A 21,797-nucleotide genomic window follows, 5' to 3' on the forward strand; every position below is an offset into this window, starting at 1 on the left:
CTTTTGTTCTTTACCCTCTTTTTCAGTCTCTTACACCCCTCAGAGTGGAGTTAAAATATCAACAGACATCTTCACTATGTTTAACCTGATTGGGTGTCCACTGCTGTTGGCCTGTATGTGCGTTGAGCGGTACATGGCAGTGGTCCGACCTGTACTGTACCTAAGGCTGAGGAGGTGGGAGTATCGCGTGGCTGTTTCTGTCGCGGCATGGATGCTCACCTTGTCTTTCTCTCTGGTGATCGGTAAGTGATGCATGGGGTAGGGGAGAAAAATCCAGCTTGTATAATATAACATCCAATCCATCAGGTGAAAAGTTTCTGGGGATAGCAAGTCTTCCACTGAGAAAGCACAGGAACTAAATGTATTATGGTGTTTTGGGTTCAAATTCAGTCTGAGAACCCTTTACCTATAAAGTCTTAATTTGAAGCATTTTGGTTTTTGAAAGATGTATTTGTTGTGTTTTCTAGGCATATTTTTCACCTTGATTTCTTGCTTTGCACAGGTTTGAGGCAAGATATGGTTCAAATGATGGTGCCCGTTTCTATCTTCATATCCTTTCTTTTCCTGCTAATGCTCGCCTCCCTCGGGGGTGTGGTCCGATCATTACGACAACAAAGCCCTGCCCTCACCTCTAGTGGAAACCAAACCCACCGTCTGTCCTGCTTTAAGAGACGAGCTTTGAGTAATGTTCTGGCTGTGGTAGCGCCTTCGGTGATGTCTTACCTCCCGATCCTGGTAATGTTTCCTGTTGTCCTCTATGAGTTTTACTGGAATAATGCATTGAGTGATACAATGTGTATTCTTTTCGAATTGTCACGGCTTTTCCCTAAGGTTGGTCTCCTCATAGGGCCTTTGTTCTATCTGTCCAAGGCAAAACAAATGTATGTCCTCTGTAGAATGAAGGATAAATAGATGTAAAGAGGTTATTTCACCAACATCATTGATAAAGGGAGAGCATATTTATTTCTGTCTTTTTTAGGATCTAAAGTACAATCTTTCCAAAAGTTTAGAAAACTCTAAAGATTCCAATAATTTTGTTATTGACTTGTTGAACCAATAATCAGTTGGGTCTTCTTCGATGCCCCTCCTTTACCTCTGAATCATATTTACCCTATTTTGCTAATAAATCATTCAGTTAGTTTTATTTTATTTATTGTTTTCTTATTTGCTTTTATTTTACAATCTTAGATGGTCTTAAAGTTATGTTATATAGATATGTTTTGGTCCTGATTGGATGTCATCAGTCTGTGATGATACAATTTCCAATTACTTCCAATTTATATCAAAAGTCTGTGATTGATTTGGACGGATATTTATTTCCCATCTAACAATTATTTACTTGATATCAACTTACAAAACATAACTAGGATATAAATTGACTATTTTATTTCTAAGTTCTTACAGGCAACAGATATTTAAGGCAAAAACAGCATCATCTAATTATAAATAAATTAATAACAATAAATCACATGTTTGGAATAGTGTTTATATATTGTGAATTTCAAAATAAATATATATCTTAAAGATGTAGTTTAGGATTTTTCCTTTTTTCATTTTGTGTTGATTTAGTTGGATCGTTAGCCATTTAAGATTAATATAATTTAGTATCAATGTTGACTGATGTATTTTTAGATCCCTATTAATGCAGAAAGACTTATTAAAGTTTTATACCGCTGTTTGACTCTGTTTTATTGCATTTTAATAGTTTAATTCCACCTTATTAAGTTTGAATTCACTTTGAAATGTCTGAATGTTTGAAGTTAAAATAAAACTGGAGGGAATTAATTAAGTTTCTGAAAAAGTTTTTTTGCTGCCAATATGTTCACTATCCTTTGGAGCGCGGTTCAAATGATGCTTAACAACAGTAAATGTAAATAAATTTTGGATTATGTCTTCAAGCCAAATCAGTAAATGATGCTCTTAACATCGAAGGACGTAATGTGTCACTGCTGCTGTTTCTAAAAAAAATATTATTTCCACAAGTTAAGCCAACTTTACAGTCCAGGAATCACTTTGGTAAATGTCGACTCGAACGGTATCTTATGATATTGAGAACAATCTGTCTGACACAGCTCATAGAAACCTGTTGATTTGTTAAAAATAAGCATTTGTGGTATTGTCCCCAGTATGACAACAAGCTTCATGCTTTATCAATCACTTACGTCTTTGTCCGTGGCGTGGTGGTACAAAACGTTTCTATGCATTAAAGCATCCAGATGTATATATATATAAAAAGGTATTTCTTAAAAAGGGAGCATGCATGACTTGAAGGTATTGTGGAGGATTTTCTTTTTCCGTGTGGATCATCAAAATAAGTGGTCCTCCTAATTGTCAATCATTATGCTGATATGTTTACATAAGGCCATCCTACGCACTCATCTCCCTTTTCACTTAGTGATGGTGAGTCTGACATAGTGGCGAAATTGCAAATCTTCTTTTGGAAAATAAGCTTGTATGAGTGATGCAAACAGCAACTTTTAAACAGAGCGTGCACAAAAAGAACTGGGCTTGTGCACGCTCTCACACGCATTTAATAGGCGTTCCCTCTCAGCAGTGGGTACAGGGTTGTGCATGTGCATTTTTTTTAAAGGTGGAGAGGGCGGGTCCTTTCAAAAATTTGCAAAGATCCTCCACAATATCTTTAAGTATTTTGACATCTAATTATATGTTTTTGCAAAAGCTTTAAATTTTAGCTCTCCAAAAACTCTTTTGGAGAAAAGAGGGATGTTTGAAGTGGTTTGTTTACCAACTCTAAAAAGATGCCTAAAATATGTCAATCTAAACCCAAGTACAAAGGAGGGATGGACTGCAGTTACTAACCACAACCCAACAATAAGGCAATAATTTACTCTATCCAAATAGAAAAGATAACTGGTCTGCAGCGGCTAACTCCCTAATGAGAAATGAGCTTTTGGCCTGCAGTAATTACCTTCCTCATACTAGAAAAAATTAGTTCTGGTCTACAGTAATTAACTTCATCCAATTAGAAATTTGAGCTGGCTTGCATACGCTTGCTCCATCCAATCAAAAAAGAGGGCAGGTCTGCAGGAACTAACTTCCTCTCATTTAATTAAAGAGTTTCCAGAACTGATTGACTTTAGCAGGTCATAAATATAAGTGGCCTAATCTGACACACAACCCCTAAATGTGTATTTTGAACTACTAATTGAAAAATATAAGAAAACCAAGTGATTGGAGAGAAGGTACATTTATAAAACAATTGATCTACCGAGAAAGACTACAAACAGGTCAATATTCAAGTATTTATTTTTGTAGAAAGCACATTCCTGTAATAAAGCACTGAGAATCATTTCCCTCATAGTCATTTCCACTCATGACTAATGTTGAAGAAAATCAGGTAACAATTTAAAACCCTAACTTTATTCTGCTACCTCTGCTTATATCATGTGTGGAAAAAAAAAACACATTTCATCTAAGATTTCTGAACAAAATATTATTTATACAGAAGACATGAATTCTAGAGGGCTGCAAATTAAAGTCATTTATGACAATCATGGATAAATATTAACTTTGAACGAGGTTTTGAAACTAGTGTTTATTCCAGCTATGAATAAAATAAAAATGAGGACATTTAAGGATATTTGGAGAAATTCTATATCTTTTGATTCAAGTCTTGAATTTCATGAGGACACCATAACAGGACTTTCAATGAGAGGAACATTTGTAAACCTCCAGTGTTGCTTGGGATTATTGACATGCCTAATGGCTCGGTTTGTGCACAGCATTGCTGTGTGTATAGGTCCTGAGCCAAAATAATCCCACATTACCATTCATTTATACATTATGTACACATAAAGTTGCAGTTATGTGTTATTTTTTGCTACAGCCAGCTGTAAATATTTTATATAAATAACAGTTTGGCTTTTTTTTTTACATAAATATATGACCGTACTTCCTGTGGAGAGTCATTGCTCATTGGCTTTCCAGGTCGCCAACGTGTAAAAAGCAATAATCTATATAATATTTTAAGTATCACACCTTTAATGTTAATTTAGTGCCAAAAATACATGTTTTAATCAAAATTACATGCACAGTTATTTAAAAGTTTTTTTTGTCTCCCAAAAACTGAAAACCTGAATTTTAGCGGTCTGCCATTTCGCAACACAAACATAAGACATACATCCTGATTGGTTGTTTGCTACTCATATCGCTACAAAAAGCTTTTCTGGACAGTCATCAAAAATGTGTTCATTCTGCTAAACGTTTGAACTAGAACTGAAAACGTGTGCTTTGATTGGATGAGAAGCAGATGCACCATTTCAGGTGGGTCAGTTATAGAACCATGAAATGAAGATGTGGAAGAGCATATCATGCCAACTGATGTGTACGGTGGAAGATCCGGGATGCTGTGGGTTCTTCTTTATGCTGCTTCTGATGTGTTCCACTGGGAACCGATGTGTGGAGTTCACAGTGCTCTGCTGTGTCCGGATAAGGACGTTACTTTTGCCCTAACATAAGTTTTTCTTTTCTAGGATTTCTTTATGTCATTTAAAGACCCACAAACAAAGAATTAAAAGGTGCTGTTGGTTTCTTTAAAGATAATTATCAGAAAGTTGCTGATGCTGTCAGTTTCGCTTTTTGTTTCAAGTATTAAGACGTCTGCATGGCATTGTCAAAATTAAAAATTTGCATCAACATCTTCTGATCGCTCCCAAAAATGTGAACAAATCTGCAGCAGACTCGCTTATAGAGTGATTTAAAGGCATATGCTAGTGATGTAGTATGGCAATACCAGGCTTTACCTTCGTAAACCACTGTCCTCCTTCACTGTTGAAACCAAAGGCAGATGCATTGCATCATGGATTGTATTACATACCAGATTAGCAGAAAACAGAAACTAGACTTTCAATGGGACAAACAACCATTTCTGTGAACTCATTACCAGTGTTGCCAACGTAGCGATTTTGTTGCTATATTTAGCAATTTCTCAGACCTCTCTATGACCTTTTAATGTGAAAAAGTACTTACTGTAGCGCCAAATCTAGCAACTTTTTTTCTATATTAATGGAGACTTTGGCAACAACACATAAAAGCACCTCCTGAGTGAGGAGCGAATGGATCAATAAGCCCTCCTCACGCTACCTCTCAATCTCAGCTGTCGTCATGCAAGGCAAGCTGCCTGCATACTACTGCATACCGAGAGAGAACCAAACCTGCTCCAGTAATTTACAGTACTTGCTTCTTCGTTGGCTGATGCTTTTCTCCCTTTCTGCTCCTTCTTTCTCTGTGTTTCACTGCACTGCTTCTTCTACATCAAGTTCTTTTGGCGGTTGGCAAATAACTAATGGTGCCTTACTACCAACACCTGGTATGGAGTGTGGAACTAAATGGCTAAATACTATGTATTTTTTTGTTACTATAAAACTATTACTCTTAAAATCCCCCTTCCAGCTATCTTAATACCTCTCTGCAATGCTTTAAAAGACACCTGAGGTGTTGGCAACACTCTCAAGTACCTTCTTTCACATCCATTTTACTTCCTCAGATCTAAATCCTATAAAATTCCAAATAGGGCAGTGGCACCTAACATAAAACCCTCACAATGTCAAGATATATCCTTTTTCCTTATGTACACCTTGATATAAGTCGTACTTTCTAAGGCCGGGCATAAACAATATTTTCAATCGTTGTACTCAGCTACAGCTCAAACTGTACAATGACAATGCAGGTTTGCAGGTACAACCGTACATCAAAAAGCCATGTCGGACCTGTCGGACACATCGGTTGTATTCCTGCTTCAACACCAGAATTTGCTCACGAACATCTTACCATGGCCGACTTAATTTTAAACATGTTTGATTTTCTCCCAACCTTCTGATTTCTGATCGGGAGATGATCATAAGCAGCAAATCCCCCCTCGTTACCTCATGTATACTACGCGACACAGGACGCACAATGAGGCTAAAATTCTCGCACAACAAGAGAATCGGCCCAAAAAGGGTAAAAAACTTGTTAAGTGTATGCCCAGCTTAACAAGACTGTATTTCCCAATTGACTGACGAGTACAAAACAATACGAACTAGAAGACGTACCTAACTTAATCAGTTTTTGACACCAAGCTTTCTAAATTGTTACTGATATGCATTTGTAAATTCAGATTTTTCCGTTTTACTAATCTGCGACTCTTGCTGGTTTACACCTCTTTGAGATTTGGGGATCTAGGAATGCTTAAAGGATACATGGCCTCATTTCAGCCCTCTCAGAACATAGGTTTAGACAAAACAGTACCTTTCATAGAATTATTTTACTTTGAATTTTGCAAATAGGGCTTTAAATATGAAAAAAAACACAATCATTCATGTAATAAAAAATAGGACAGTCTTCATTATGCAAATGCAAATACATAGCTGTTAACGTTTGAGGAGTTTTTATAGCAGCACTGAACATGACAAGAGTTTCATTCTTCTTCATGCCCTGGTAACTGATGGCAGCAGAGCAAACACAAGTTTGTCTAGACCACCTTGAGGTGCTGAGGTCTCACTGAGGAAGACTCTGGCTCACCACTGGCTCCAGATGCACTTTGCCCTCTTTTTGCTTCAAGCATGGATCAAGAGACCAAGAAGATTGGTCACAACAATTCTCAAGTTACCACACAGAAGTCCTCACGTAAGACACGTTGCAACCTCTAGGAAATGTCCAGTGCCTTCACTAGTTTGAGGACGACAACCATTGGTTATATCGTTCACATGTTCTTGGCATATGGTAAGGAAAAGGGCACAAAGAACTTTAGAGGAGTGACTGAGAGTACAAGCTCCCTCTAGAAAGGCCAGTGTAAATCCTCAAAGTCCCCTGATTGGCCCATGTTCACGTCGGAGTCCAGCAGGCTCATGATGACGGCCATGGCTGCCTCGTCGCTGCTGAAGCTGCTGAGCCCGGGGACATCCAAATCCAGCTGGGATGGCTCACCTGAACAATTCCAAACAGGAAACAACCTTAAAAACCCTCATATTAGGGATTCTTCTTTGTGTCAGCTTAATGTCACTGGTTCTTGCCTTGTTTACATGTACGGCACCTTCAAGTTATCAGATTTGCTTTTGGGCATTTGACCCCATAGCCACTGCGTACCCATGTTCATAATAACACCCCATATGAGCAGACATTTATTTATAAACCAAACACATCAATAGTAAAGCCCTATTTCAAAAGAGTTAAAAAAAAAAAGTTAAAACACAATCCACTGGACTTTGTTTTCCCAACTACTAATCATTTTCAATTCAAAATGTCTGGATTAGCTTTATAGAGTAGCCCAACAAAGCCTTGTTATGGCTTAGAAACAATGCAAATTGAACGGGAAGAACAGGTGCACCCCTTAGTAATGGGGAGTCATTTTTGTTTTTTTTACTTTTTTAACATTTTTGGAATGACTACAACCTGGATAACTAAGAATCTTCACCAGCGGTACAGCCCTATATACATTTAGGGAGGCTACAAGACATAAACATGGCTACTAGCAACGAAAGTGAGTAATGAAACATACTACTTAATAAGTTGGAATAGTTATCCTCTTGTTATCGGATGGTTTCTTTTTAATTCTTACTATAAGTCTGTTCATTTGTGCAAGCATTAGCCTAAGTTAGTAAGCTAAATTAGATAGCTTTACTAACACTACCATTCCTAGATTGTCTAACCTTAATTAACAACAAAAACAACGATACATCTCCCCTTGAAACGTAACATTAACCAAATAATGTCAATAACTAAACATCTCGTAAAAAAGGGGATAATTAGTTTGACGTAGCTTACTAAGTATGTTTTACTCCATTTTTTTTTGCTAGAAGCAATGTTGAGGTCTTAAGTTTGAACTCCTCCAATTAGTTGCCATTTATTCCTGTTAAAAAAACGTAAAATATTTGCATACTGAGTTTCCATTTGTGAATAACGTCTGAATAACACGTGTGTATTTGTGAATATTGAGACTATTTTACATGACATTGAAACTCTACCAAAAAGGGGCACTCACAATACATACTCATGTATTTATTTAATACACAAGCATGTAAATTACGCATTTCAAACCTTTTATGAGTGCAGATTTAGTACAGCAAGACCAATATGTCACACGTATGAGTGCGTCCTCCTCTGCGCTATTGATTAGCTTTCTGTGTGCTCATAGCCTCTCTTCTACTAGTGTGAATTTTTTTCTGTACACTTATATGATGTGACTTTGAGGAAGGTAAACACTGGAGAAAGTAAAAATCTGTGATTGGCTACTTTTCAGGATCTCCCACCACTTTATAGTGTAAGGTATCCTTCCTGGTGGTAGCTAGTAATGTTAGCAAAGCATCTGTAGGCTAACTGCTGTTCTCTTGAGGAGTCCCAAACTGGTTAAGTGAAGGAATCATTAAATAAGTTAAACATAGTCAGCAGTAGCCACATGCTCTAAAATGATTTGTAATGTTAAATTTGGAACTTCGTATGAGCTAAGCTAACGTTAGCTTCACTATTGAGCAAAATGAGGCTTGAATTGTTTTGTATTTACTGGGAATCCTTTTTCCCCTTATGTCCAGCACTATTTATCCTCTTAATATCCACCTCATTTTGGGAAATTCTCACCTATTTTGCATACCCAAATGGAAAAGCAAATAACTATGGAGCTGTAAGCCCAAATTACATTTGTGATACATTATTTGAAAGCTAACACCTTCAAGTTTTGGTGAAAATTCTGTGAGTAAAACAAAGCCCAAGCTGCATCAGTTCAAACATGACTCAAAGCAGTTTTTTTAATTCTCGAAAATAATAGGTCTATTTTGAACAGCAGTAATAAAGACATGCATGCTTGTTGTGGCTGCTTTGTTATGTTTACATTTTAACATGCTGCTATATCTGTGTTAAATGTGCATTGGGGCTCACTGTGTCCATAAAAAGAACTCGGCAGTAGAATTGTGGAGAATCTAAGCTTTCCAACGATGTCTAACATGTTGGTTTTGAGACGTTAAAAATTGACCACTTTACATCATTCTATCCCTGTTCAACTATTCTGCATTATTTGTTAGTTCAAACTCTAACTTTATGTTTCCTGCTTTTTCTTGTCATAGTAGCTTCATCTGATCTGGTTCTGTTTGGTTGTCAAACAATCCTGGAGAGAAATATCTACTGAGCTGCTGCCATCTACATTTTTGGTTATAGACAACAGAGTTGGGCCTGTTTTACAGTGTTTAGTTCTGTTTCTTTCCTAGTCATAGGAAAGAAACAGCAGTTAATGTGACTAACTGCATGTGCTCCCATTTATTCCTTTGGCTTTAAAACTGGCTCAGAGCTTGTCTGCTTAACTGTTTATTTCCTAGACAGAGTCATCTACTGAGCTAGTTTTCTAACATATATACCTTTTACAACATATAAAGTAGTTATGGATCAGTGCTTCTGCATATGATATGTTTTGGCTTCTGTTTCCTCACATGAGCGAGGAGAGAGGCACTTATGCAAGTAACATATTGGGGCTCTAGGGGTATGGAATCGGTATGCATAAAAAACTAAAATGTGCATAGAGAGTGGTTTATGTGCATGTGTTTAAAAAAAATGGTCATATCAGTATTGATAGTGCATTTTGCAGAATTCTGACACATACTTTTAGCTCCATAAAAAATAAAGCTACCTCGACATTCAGATGCTGCACTGCTTCCCGCAGCTTCTTTACCGGAATCAGTCTGAGACTGGGAGTTTGAAGAGCTGCTTGCTTCTTCCTCTCTGCTGGAAGTCTGAAAGAGTCAGATACACCTTTTAGTTCTGTAAAGGACATTTGAGATTCCTAGAGTTACTCTGTATTCGGTGATGTATAGTGGGAGAAACATACACTCCTGCTGGTCAGCGGACATTTTTCCTGGACAGAGCCAAATGGACTTGAAGCTCCACTTGATGGAGATGAGTTTGCCCTTTTAAATAAAAAATAAAAACTATGTTTAACCATCAGTATTGACTCCTTAAGCTATTCTGATAAAACGCATGCCATTCACAATGACCAGCAAAGGATATACACCCCTGATAAAATTCTTTGTCAGGGGGAAAATTTCATGCAGTAAGAATAGCATTGAAATGCAAAAAAAAAAACCCAAAACATAACATAAATATTAAACAATGATTTCTTTACCTGTATGTGTCTCCTAGTTCATTTGCGATTTGGGTCCCTATGCTGCCTGCGTAGATCATCGTGCCTACACCACTGGAGAGGCCGAGTATTTCCGGGATTTGCTTAGAGTCTTCTGTTGAAGCATGAAGAAAAGTATCGGAGTGTTTACAACTCATCCCCGGAGAACTGTTTCACATTCTATCAACTGCCCGCTTGAATACATTTTAACTGCCTGACATAAACCAACTCAAAATGGGCCAAAATTTAGAATGTTTAAAATAAATAAATTTTCTTTTCCTTATTTTTTTTTTTACATATTAAAACCTGAATAGTTTTTAAGGCAAGATAAGACAAACTTTCAAGAGTAAAAATATCTCACCCTGATTCGATTTTGAGCTGCCAGCCTCACTATCATCTTTTTCGTGACCAGGCCCCCTGTTGGTGCAGAGGAGAATTGCAGCTTGCATTGTTGACATTCAAAGCAGCAAATTAATCCGTGGAGATGGGAAAAGTACTCACGAGATAACCCTGTTTGAAGAAACGATGAACTCGACTTCTTTGGTCCATGGATTGGTGAAACTAAACCACTGGCTTTGGAGCGTAACATAAGCGCCATGTTTTGTTTTGAACTTGTAGCATTGTGTCTCAATCTTTTCTTTGCTTCGAAGAACTGTGAAAAAGACTGGACTTCAGATAACTTTAATGCTTCCTAATGTGCAATACCTTCTTTCAAGTGTTGAAGATTTTGTTACAGGTGATGGTTTTGTTCAGTCACCTTGTCTGTGTTTCCCTGCCAGATGATGAAGGTCATCCTGGTGGAAGTACTCGTAACAAGAGGTGCCAAGAACTTCCTGTGGCAAATAACCAATGACTGTCGTGGCCCTGGATAGACAACAGAAGAGTCAAAGTTTAGTTATTCCGGCCCCCTATGTCTCTCCTACCGCCTCCAAAGATTGTGCACAATACAAATACAATGTTGTGAGATGTTTAAAAAAGGTCTCAGTGTTTTACGATCGCCATTAACACACGAGAGATTGGATGAACTGAGTCTCTTTACATGATTTGTGTTGTGTAATTACGTCCCAAAAAGTGAGAAGGGATTGTCATGTGATGCCATCAAGATGTACAGCTTTCTTCTGAGAAACAATGGCAAAGACAGAAAGGATTATCTCCACTGACAGATGAACTGACGCCACAACAAGCCTCTGCCATTCCTTTCTCAGCTGAACCGTGGCTGCCAGATCAAACCCGTAACCAGCGGGGAAGGGTGGGACAAGATCAATGGTGCGGATGGACATAGTTAGAAAGTGGAAACTCACTGTTGATCTACAAAAGTGAACTTGCCGTCGATTGCACAGCGGGTTACGAACTCGGTGGCTTTGACGTTGACGTCTTTTGGGGGCTGGTGGGAAACGTGGGGATGGAGGCGGCACACCGTGACTAGGCAGTTCAGGCTGGCGGTCTCTTTCTCTGCGCCATCACCCTCTGGATCCAGTTCGCTGCTCGGCCAAGTCCGCATATATCCGGTGCAATGGAGGGTACAGTATCTGTATGTTTCTGTGGGCAGAAACAAGGTATATTCATTGTATTTTATTTGACATAACCAGGAATCGAGCTGCTGTCTAAAGGTTCAGAGATTTCTTACGAGTACAGGAAGACCACAACACCAGGCAACACAACAGACAATTGAGGGAACATCCAAAGTTCTGAACATCGCTCAGATCGTATGGCTCAGCTGCAAACCCACTAAACACAACTCATACTAGTACTTTTACTCGTTGCTTTCCACTTTTCTGGGACTGGTTTGTGGGGCCAGCAGTGTCAGCAAATACTCCCAAACTTTCCTCTCCTCAGACATCTTCTCCAGCTCTGCTGGGGGAAGCTTGAGGCCAGCCAAGAGACATTGTCCTGTAATTCATCTTGGATTGTCCACTGGGCCTCCTACCAATTGGAAGTGATGGAAGACCACTGACAGACACATCCATGGACCATCTGAAAAAATATGTCCGATGCACCTCACCTGCCTGATCTTGATGTGGAGGAGAAGCTATTCTATTCTGAGTCTTTCCCAGACTAGGGGGATTCCTCCCCCTATCACTAAGGTATTACCTAGCCAGCCTGTGGAGAAAGCTTTCAGCCTCTTCCAGGATCCAGGACCTGGGAATGTAATTCAACTAGTAAATTGAGAGCTTTGCATTTTCACTCAGCTCTGTCTTTACCAGAACAAACTGCCACAGCACATGTATAATAGCTGCAGTCACACCAATTTCTTTATTGATCTCCGGATCCATTCTCCCCTCGGTTGTAAACAGGACCTCAATATACTTCAACTCCACCACTTGAGGCAGGAACTCTTGTCCAGCCAGAAGAGGACAAGATGCCTCTTTCTGGTCGAAGACCATGGTCGCTTCACACTCGGTGGCGAAGAGCACCCCTACACCATGAACCCAGGACAAGTCAGACTTAATGCTCGCAATGCAGACCAAAAATCCTGCTGCAATTTTAAAGAAACTGGAACACCCCTAGTGAAGAGAACCTCTTCACAGCAAGACTATTAGTTGTGCACTCCACCAATGCTAAGTTTTGATAAAAAGTGGCAAGAAAGCCTTAAGACGACCAGTTAATTAGTTGCCACAAGCCCATTGAGTTGTACAAGGTCTCTGCTCGCATGAGACCAGAAATTAACATTTTGATTAGCATGAAAAGTCCTATGTGTTGCAGAAAATAGAATCACACCATCCCCATGGTTGACGGTGGGCCTGGCAGCATACTTCTGTAGGGTTGTTTTTTCTTCAGCATGGATAGGGAGGCTGGTCGTAGGCAATTTTAGGAAAACAACTTGATGGGAGCTTAAAAAAAACGTAAAAAACGTAAAAAACGTAAAAAAAACGAATCCATTGGCAGATCATCTTATATACCTTTTCTCAAATTAAGGGTCAATTTTTTGTTATTTCTAGATCGTTTTTGCAGTGAAGATACAGTCAGTACTATGGTTTGAATAGCGGTTTAGGTTAAAAAAAAAAAATACTGATCTGCTAGAAACCCCAGGTAAAAGTCCAGGTTTACAAACTAAACTTAGAAAAATTTGGTCCAATCTTACTAAGCTTGCAAACAAAAAAAAGGGTCAGGATTCTACTGTGGGCCAAACTTGTAGAGGAAGTCCACTATGACACACGGCTGTAATATAATTGATTCAAGCTAGCAGAATAATAATACACATCACAGTTATTATTTTTATTATCAGAACTTTAATTATTCTCTCACATAGAGAGTATAATTAAAGTATGAAGCACCTGGAAAGTAATTATTCATCGGTGTAGTTGTCAGGTTGTACCACTAGATGGCGACAGAGCATGAGTCATGTAATATAAGAATATACTGTATGCTGGTCACTCATTAAAGGCTTTGACAAAACAAAATGTAAGGGGTTGCAGTTGAATTTTCCTGACCTGATTGATATCGATTAAACTTAAACAACTCTTCTTGGTAATCAGGTCCTTTTTTAAGGTTGCCTTGTTTTAGAAACTCACCCCCAAAAAGAGCATTAATACAGGTTTAAAATGTGGGAAGATGAATTCTGGGTTCTCTACTGCTACTTTCTTTATGAAAGTACAGAATGATGCACAACTCAGTACTTCTCATGGTTTCTAAGTTTGTTCAGGTCATTTGCAACTTTTAATTTATAACTAATTCAGGGACAGGAATGAAGAAAACAGGAAGAATGAAAAAGTGAAGAGTCAATGCTAAGAAGAGGAAGTGGGCAAGTAATTAAGAAGGAAGGAAGGAAGGAAGGAAGGAAGGAAGGAAGGAAGGAAGGAAGGAAGGAAGGAAGGAAGGAAGNGGAAGGAAGGAAGGAAGGAAGGAAGGAAGGAAGGAAGGAAGGAAGGAAGGAAGGAAAGAAATAAGGAAGGACGGAAGGAAATAAGAAAGTAAAGAAGGAAGGAAGGAAATAAGAAAGGAAGGAAGGAAGGAAGGACAGAAGAAGGAAGGAAGGAAGGAAGGAAGGAAGGAAGGAAGGAAGGAAGGAAGGAAGGAAGGAAGTCCTGAAATAAAAACAAATATATACTTTTATTTCCCATTGTTACCCAGAGCTAAAAAGCAAAAATAAATCCCAGACTTTTGCAAGCTGCTTAAAAAACCCTACGTTTTTTTTCAGGTAGATCTGCTTTACATTCTTACAAAAGTGTTTTTACACCCTGACTGTTTTGTCTTTTCTCCAAAGTGCAATAACAAAAAATAAACCACAACAATATATTTTAATGGTGCTTTATGTGACAAACACAAACACAAAGAAGGGCAGGTAGAAAGAAAGTAGAGTTTCAAACTGTTCATCCTCAGGATCTCTGACATTAAAGTCAATAATACCAAAAAGGAAAGTCAAGAATCGTGTTGTAAAAAAACTTTGGTGAAACGTTTCTTCCATATCACATGTTCTGTAATGGAAATGTTCTTGCATGCTTCAGACCCCTTAGAACCACATCAGGGGGACTGATGATCACGTGAGCTTCTCTATGTCCAGACAAAACTTACCTCTTGTGCAAGCTGATAAGTATCAGCTGATCCAGTCATGCTTCCTAATGGCAGCCCTGCAGACCATCCAGCCCATCTGCTGACATGTCACATGTGCGGTGCAGGTGCGCAGCAGGGCAGCTTCAGAATCTGATTAAAAGGCATTTCCACTCGGCACCCACCTTTCTTCTTAGAAACACCAGGCAGTGAGTGCTTGTCTTCGTGCTTCCCTGCGACCCGACTGTGCTTCATACGGCAAAAAAAGGATCTCCGAGCTCCAGCGGTCAAGTACGACGGCCTGATGGGGGTTTCCGTCTGGACCTGGACTCCAGCTGCAAAGAGGAAAAATGCATATTCTGAGACAAAGCTCTTCCTGTTCAATCAGTTCAAGTTTTTGGTCGAGTGAAGTCTTACTCGCGGCATCGACGAGGCGCTGCTGGGGGAGCATCTCTGAGGATGAAAGCTGTTCCTTCACCTTATGGATATCTTTGGGGTGGATGAAATCGAACAAGCTCTGTCCTGTTAGCTCCATCTGTAAATAAAATGCATGTGCTTAAATTATTTTTTTTTGTTTTTTGTCTGAAACACATAAACGTTCAGCTAATATAAAACATTCTCTGTTTAAACACCCAAGCCAAAGGCTATAGGACATTGTAAACATTTTTTACACTCTTTTTTTACATTAATATATGAATCATTACAATGTATAATTGTAAAATGAACACAAAATTATATTAGACTTTTTCTCATATGAATTTATCTAAACCAGTTATGTCCGGCTGGAAGTTCGAACTCCACCCCTATCCTAAACCTTCATCTCTTTCTAAATGAGTTTCTTCCATTTCCAGTATAAAGCTCCAATTATCCCTCCTTCAACTCGAACAGGAAGTTTAGCAGTTGTGACAAATGTTCTTTCCGTTTACAGATCAAGGTCTGAACTTTTCTTTTTGATAAAGCATATAGTTAGAGTCAGGTAATCCTGTGCTATCATTATAGTTATGCTGCTATAGGCTTGGGGTGCTGGAAGACATAGAGACCACTTTTCCTCCCTGTGCTTCATTCTATCTCTACTCTCCCATTCTGCAGTATTTGTTAGTTCAACCCCTAACTTAATGTTCTTTCTGCTTTTACTCATCACATTTGCTCCATCTGATCTTGCTTTTTTTGGAAGTGACATTATCCTGAAGGGAATTTGTTTTCCTGATCTACAGTTGTTTTACTGTTGACCAGTGCATTTGAATGGGCTCATTGGTTTCTCAATTCAGACCCTTCATTTAGTTAGTTTTTTTAAACATGTGTAACCAATGAAAACAAAGACCTTGCTGAAGTTAAGGATCTTGGAGACAGAATCAGAGATGAATAGGATCTTTGCCCGGTCGCACCTTACGACTAACAGGAAGCCATCTGCAGCCTAAAGGCAAAAATATATACAAAAAAAGTGTTAAAACAGAATCTTTACTCCCATTTCTGAGAAGTGCAGAAACTGTTTAGACATATAAAGCTTTTAAAGCGTTGGGTAACTGTCAGTGTTGTGGAACAGAAGAAAGTGAGTACTTAAGTTTACTTTACATTTTATGCTATATAACCTGTTTCTTTATGTTACTTTCAGCTGCTGAGATTTTAATGAAATGGAGGTAAAATTAATACACAGAAAAGTATATATTATTACAAGAGGGACCTTATCCTGTTAAATCATTTGTACATTTTATACAGTAAGAAAGGTTTTTATGATTTTATATGGTTAAAAAAAAGATTTTTCAATGTATCTGTTCTAGTCTATAAAATAAAAATGCATGATTTATTTTATTGTCTCTTGAATTTCATTATTATATTAAAGTTAAAAAAAGTGAATTTGTTTTCTTTTAGTGATGATTTCAAAATGTAGTTGTTGCACTTTCAGCTTCAGTTGTACTGAGATAGGATCACAGTTTTCACCTTCTAGATCTGAGGTTTCCAGCACTTCAAATGGCTCCTTTCTTTTCTTAATAGATCTAATAGTAAAACATTTCTTTTTTTTGTCCCCTTTTTTCTTCAGTGCCCCCATGAGAAATACTGGCCCCACCATTGCTCCCCTGGTATATTTGGTTTAGAACCCCCAATGTATTCAAGTAGAGCTACCTTTACTTTAGTACGACCTTTTTGGTGGTTATTATGGTTAACTAAAACTAAAAAAGATTGAACCAAAAAAGTTTTTGTTAACTGAAATGAATAAAAATTGCTACTAAAATGGAAAAAAACCCCATAAATAACTAAAACTACATTAAGCATATTTAAAACCAAGACAAAAAAATGCATTTGAGTTTCTATTTTTTTATGTGTTTTGGTATTTTTGTTTTTACACGAGTTAGTTTACATCATTATTGATGTAAATCAGTAATGAATAATGATCATTATTCATTATTGATTAGTGATTTTTTTGAAAAATTGTATTTTGCTTTAAGTTTTTTATGACAGAAATACATGATAAAATAAATACATTACTTTAAACTTTTTTAATCCTGCACCTAAAAATCAAACGTACAAAAAAACTAAAAGTAGTACCAGAAATAATAAATAAAAAAAATTATTGAAATGATAACAACTAATAAAACTCCTTCTGAAAATAGGGCTGAGTATCGATTTAATTCATCAGAAAATTTAAGAAAATTCTCAAGATTTAAAATGTATTCTTTTTTATTCGATCTGATGTCAAATTGTATTAATAGTATAAAATTAAATGCATTTTTTCTTCTATGACCTTAATTATATGGCTTTGTAAAAAATAGATACTGGTATTACATTAACATTTACCAGCAAATAAAATGATGGTAGTTGATGGAAGCTGTAGAGATCTTTGGTTATATTCAATCAATCAAAGGATTAAATATGAGAATTGATTCAGAATTCAGAAAAAAGAAATAACACTATTTGAAAACTGATTTAAGCAAACTAAATACAAAAAAACTGATTCTTAAAACTAAAAGAAACTATCTTTAAAGATCTAAGGGACAGGTTCTCCACATGGCATCATCAGGGGGTTTGGAGCTACTCCAGCTTATAGTTCTAAGGGAAAATGCCAAACAGCAGCTGTTATAAAAGACCAACATTTTGATTCAAACTTCTTATAACAAGTCATGCACAATGGTGCAGTGCTGGTGCTTTGGCTTTATTTAGACCTTAGAGTCTAAACTAGCTTCAGTGTTTAGTGTAGGGCCATCTGTGCATTGCTTAAGTCGACTCATTCACCAGGCAGCTGATCCCAGGCAGCAGGTAGTGCCGCTCGTTACCTTATCTTTAGAGCTGCTAAGAAGCAGGTGGCTTAAAACGTTTAAATGATTAAACTGAACCGGGGATGATTTTAGCTCGGAAAACTTCACCCTGAGCAGAAGATGCCAGAGGTCGTCATGAGGCAGGATGGAAGGCTTATGCTTGGTGTCTGCGAAGGCGCCGCTCGCTCCGGCTGAAAGCACATCAGATCCATTTTAAGACTCTTTCCGAATGTTTTCAGCAGCAGTGTGTGTGCGGTTATGTTACCTTTGAGGGCTTTCAGGTGTTGTACAGCTTTTCGTAAAACAGTGAGCTTGTCCAGCTTCCGCGCCATTGGCTGACAGGCAGGGATCATGGCGGAAAGCTCATCTATGAGGTTGTTCATTTTGTCCCTCCGCCGCTTCTCAATCTGCCGGTGAGGCTCCCTGGAGATATAGTTCCAATTTGTAGCTCTTATATATAATTTCATTGTGAAACTAACATTTTAATACTGATTAACATTCATTTTAATGTAACTTAGCTGTTTATTTATAAACACAATATACTCATTTTAGCTCAATTACACTTTTAAAATGATATTTTACTGTTATTTTAATTCTTTTAAATGTAATTTTATTTATTTAATAGGCAATTCAATTATTTCTAATTATGCACTTTATCATTTAATCATTAAAGTTCATATAAATAATAAATAAAAAGATCTCACATGACCTTATTAAAAGTAAACATTATTTCGCTAAATATTTATTTCAAAATAAAAGTAGAGTAATTAAGCACTCTTTTTAATTAAGCACTCTTTTTAAATAACAATCAATTATTATTTTAACTATCTTAAATGTAATTTTGAATATTTAATGGGATATTTAATTATCTAATTGTGCATTCTCTATATTTTTGTATTTAAATCATGAATTAAATTAACAAATAAATGTTACTGCCTTTTATTTCACTGTACAACAATTTATTTTATGGGTTTAACATTTATATACTCAGTGAAGTATTTTAACGTCGATACAAATCATTACTTTACTTTATAGTTTTTACAATGTAAGTGATACATTAAATAAACACATATAAAGAAATGTTTAATAGCTCTTTTAATTATTTAATTGTGCTTTTTATAATGTTTAGTATTTGTATCATTTAATAGATAAATGAATAAATGTTGCATCTTCTTATTTCATGGTACATTTATTTATTCTATGATGTTTTTTTAAATAAAATCTATATTGTTATTTCACTCTATATTTATTTCCAAATAAAAGTGAATTAAGTTGTTGTTGCTTGTTTTGTTGGTGAAGAAAGAGCTGAGCAAAAAGGCAAAGCTCTCGATCTACTGGTCGCTCTACGTTTCTACTGGATCACATTAAATCTGGATCAGGACCGAAAGAACGAGATCCCGGACACAAGAGGCTGAAATTGGTTTTATCCACAGGGTGGCTGGGCTTTTATTTATTTCATGGGATTAAATGTTGATATTATTGTTACTTAACTCTATATTTTTTTAAAGTTACAATGAAATAGGTATATTCATTTTTAAATAAATGTATTTTTTGAATCCTATCTAATTTTTTATTATTGATTTGCACTGCCGACTGTTTATTCACAGTACCAATTGTTTACATATACATTTGCAATACCGTACTTTAACTGTAATATGCAATTACCTTCCACTGCACTTTAATTTAGACTTTAATTCTGTCCAAACTTTATTTATTTACTTTATAGTAAAATCGATCTGTATATATGCTATTGTACATAACTGTAAAAACCCTTATTACAGTAATATCCTCCTGTATATTATATTCGGTACATATCCAGCTGTAAATTTAGTTCATAACACTAGTTATCTATATATTATATTCATAGGACAAATCTATGAGTAAAATTCTGTTTATAATGGTATTCATCTCTATATTTATTCAGTAGAAACCCATATCCTGTATTTATGGAACCATTATTTATCCTGCACTTGCTGCTATTGCACTTCTGGTTAGACCTAAACTGAATTTCCTTGCCTTGTACCTGTACCTGTGCAATGACAATAAAGTTGAATCAAATCTAATCTAATCTAAATGTTCATTAGTGTATTCTGTTCATTGAGAACCCCTGATCTAGAAGTCCATAAATGTTCACCTATAGCATTTCATTTTGACTTGCTGATCCTCCCCCTCAGACCTGCAAAGAAAATGATCAGATATGAATGAAAGTTCTGTCTCCTCCATTATCAACCTATAAAGCCTGAAGGTTCTGTGTACCTGCAGAGGTCATCCTCTAGGCTGAAGCTGAAGTTTTGCCTGTGAGATCAGAGACAATGTGAGTCATTTAATACCCCACAGGGACAATGTGTCCGTTTGGTTATTGCCATGGTTACGAAGGTACACAGAGGTAAAAGGACACCGAGGTTCTTTATCGTCACAAACAGCAGCTCTTACTGTACACGGGTGTCTGACCTCTCTTCCACCTCTCCTTTCCGTTTCCTTGGCAGCTCGACAGATGGCATTGTCAATCCTGCTTGGCTTGGCCCCTCCTCCTCCTCCTCTGCAGCTTGGTCTGATATGTAGAAAAACATTGTAGGAGGCTATGAGTGAACAATGAAGCCTCGATGCCACAAAGGGCACGTGATTCAATGAAGTGTCAGTTTTACCAGGAAAAATTAAGCAAATGGAGACAGTCGGGAACCTTAAAGTAGAGCTTTTTTGCCTGTGGTAGTGCCTTTCCTCAGCTTCTCATCTAAAGCTTATGCTGCATTCACACCACATTAGTAAAAAAGGTGTCCAACGCCTCACCTTGGATGCTTGTGCACATTAAAGTCAGACGTGTTTCTGACAGTTTTTCTGATATTAAGAGTGTACAAACACACTATTACCCGCCATATATTATGACAAATGTTTGCTGTTGCGGATTCTCCTCATCAGTCTGCTTATGCTAACCCTAACATCACAGGATTCATACCTAAACCTAAGGACGTCTGTGGTGAAATACCATATATACCAACCCAAGGGGTTGGTAGAATATGGTGTAACAGCAGTCTCTTGTGTGCAAAGGTAGGTGTAATGCAGAGCGGGGTATTGTTTTATTTTCTGTTATTAGTGGGGAAAAAATGACAGGATTATATGTTCATTAGGATTATGATCCTTTTAAATATATTGCAGCGGCATCATCCTACATACAAAGCACCCGATTAACACTGGGAATCCCCAGGGACATCTCCCACAAGCCAGCCAATCACTCTGGAAATATTATGCTGCCGATTATGGTGGCTAGAAGAGAGTATTTATATAGAAGAGAATATACATTTTTAAATAAAAACATTTTTTTTTTTTTTTTAAGTTGATGTAAGTAGTAGTTCTAAACATATTCACCACAACTTTTCCTTATATGTGGAAAAAAATTGATTCACCTGGACTTTTGGTGTAAACCTAGAGGACAGTAACTACTGCTGTCAACTCTTTAACAAGGAAAGTTGCAATTGGCTGTCCCAAAAGTTGGAAGATAATGTCATTACCTAATTTGATCAAGTCTCTATCTAGCCTTGATGAGCAAGGAATACCAACATTGTCAAGACTGTCACAGTTTACTGCTGAGTCTGACTACCTGTTCATTGGAGGAGGACGAGGCCCATAGCAGAACTTGCCGCTTGCTGACGGCAGAAAACTCAGAGCCTCTGTGAATTCCCAAGCCGGACACAGCGGAAAACCAGCGAAATGAATCAGCTAAATAGGAGATGACTCTGTCTCATTTACCCCATTTTCACTTCTCTTGAAAAACAGTGCAGAAACCGGTCCAAGCTCAGTAACTGATATAACTTATCGTGTGTAAATGGAAAGCAAAAACAAAACCGAGGTGGGCTCTGCTCGGTTTTTCCCTGGCTTGGTTCTCTGATAACAAGAGCGCGTGAGCAGAACGCGTCATCTCCGTCTGGCTGCACATCCCGATTCACACTCCATTCCAGTAG

General features: G+C 37.4%; 1 protein-coding gene across 2 annotated transcripts in view; it reads right to left on the reverse strand.

Annotated features, from left to right (window-relative positions):
• Positions 1-3,312: 3,312 nt before the first annotated feature.
• Positions 3,313-21,797, reverse strand: part of LOC107087089 (aryl hydrocarbon receptor nuclear translocator-like protein 2) — a 26,508-nt gene continuing 8,023 nt past the window's right edge. The window contains exons 2-17 of one of the 2 annotated variants that reach the window (XM_015378458.1): positions 20,293-20,392; positions 20,098-20,136; positions 19,976-20,017; positions 18,107-18,264; positions 17,950-18,032; positions 15,912-16,004; positions 15,008-15,125; positions 14,776-14,925; positions 11,404-11,641; positions 10,860-10,966; positions 10,604-10,754; positions 10,464-10,519; positions 10,106-10,217; positions 9,812-9,890; positions 9,614-9,716; positions 3,313-6,927 (exon numbers count right to left, since the gene is read on the reverse strand). In XM_015378458.1, coding sequence (XP_015233944.1) covers positions 6,779-6,927; positions 9,614-9,716; positions 9,812-9,890; positions 10,106-10,217; positions 10,464-10,519; positions 10,604-10,754; positions 10,860-10,966; positions 11,404-11,641; positions 14,776-14,925; positions 15,008-15,125; positions 15,912-16,004; positions 17,950-18,032; positions 18,107-18,264; positions 19,976-20,017; positions 20,098-20,136; positions 20,293-20,392 — 1,778 coding nt within the window. In that variant the 3' untranslated portion in view covers positions 3,313-6,778. Of the gene's footprint in view, positions 6,928-9,613; positions 9,717-9,811; positions 9,891-10,105; positions 10,218-10,463; positions 10,520-10,603; positions 10,755-10,859; positions 10,967-11,403; positions 11,642-14,775; positions 14,926-15,007; positions 15,126-15,911; positions 16,005-17,949; positions 18,033-18,106; positions 18,265-19,975; positions 20,018-20,097; positions 20,137-20,274; positions 20,393-21,797 lie in introns of both variants that reach the window. The other variant, XM_015378457.1, reaches the window with a different exon arrangement.

This window comes from Cyprinodon variegatus, unplaced genomic scaffold (genome assembly GCF_000732505.1).
Source record: "Cyprinodon variegatus isolate N-32 unplaced genomic scaffold, C_variegatus-1.0 Scaffold172, whole genome shotgun sequence".
Classification (NCBI taxonomy): Eukaryota; Metazoa; Chordata; class Actinopteri; order Cyprinodontiformes; family Cyprinodontidae; genus Cyprinodon; species Cyprinodon variegatus.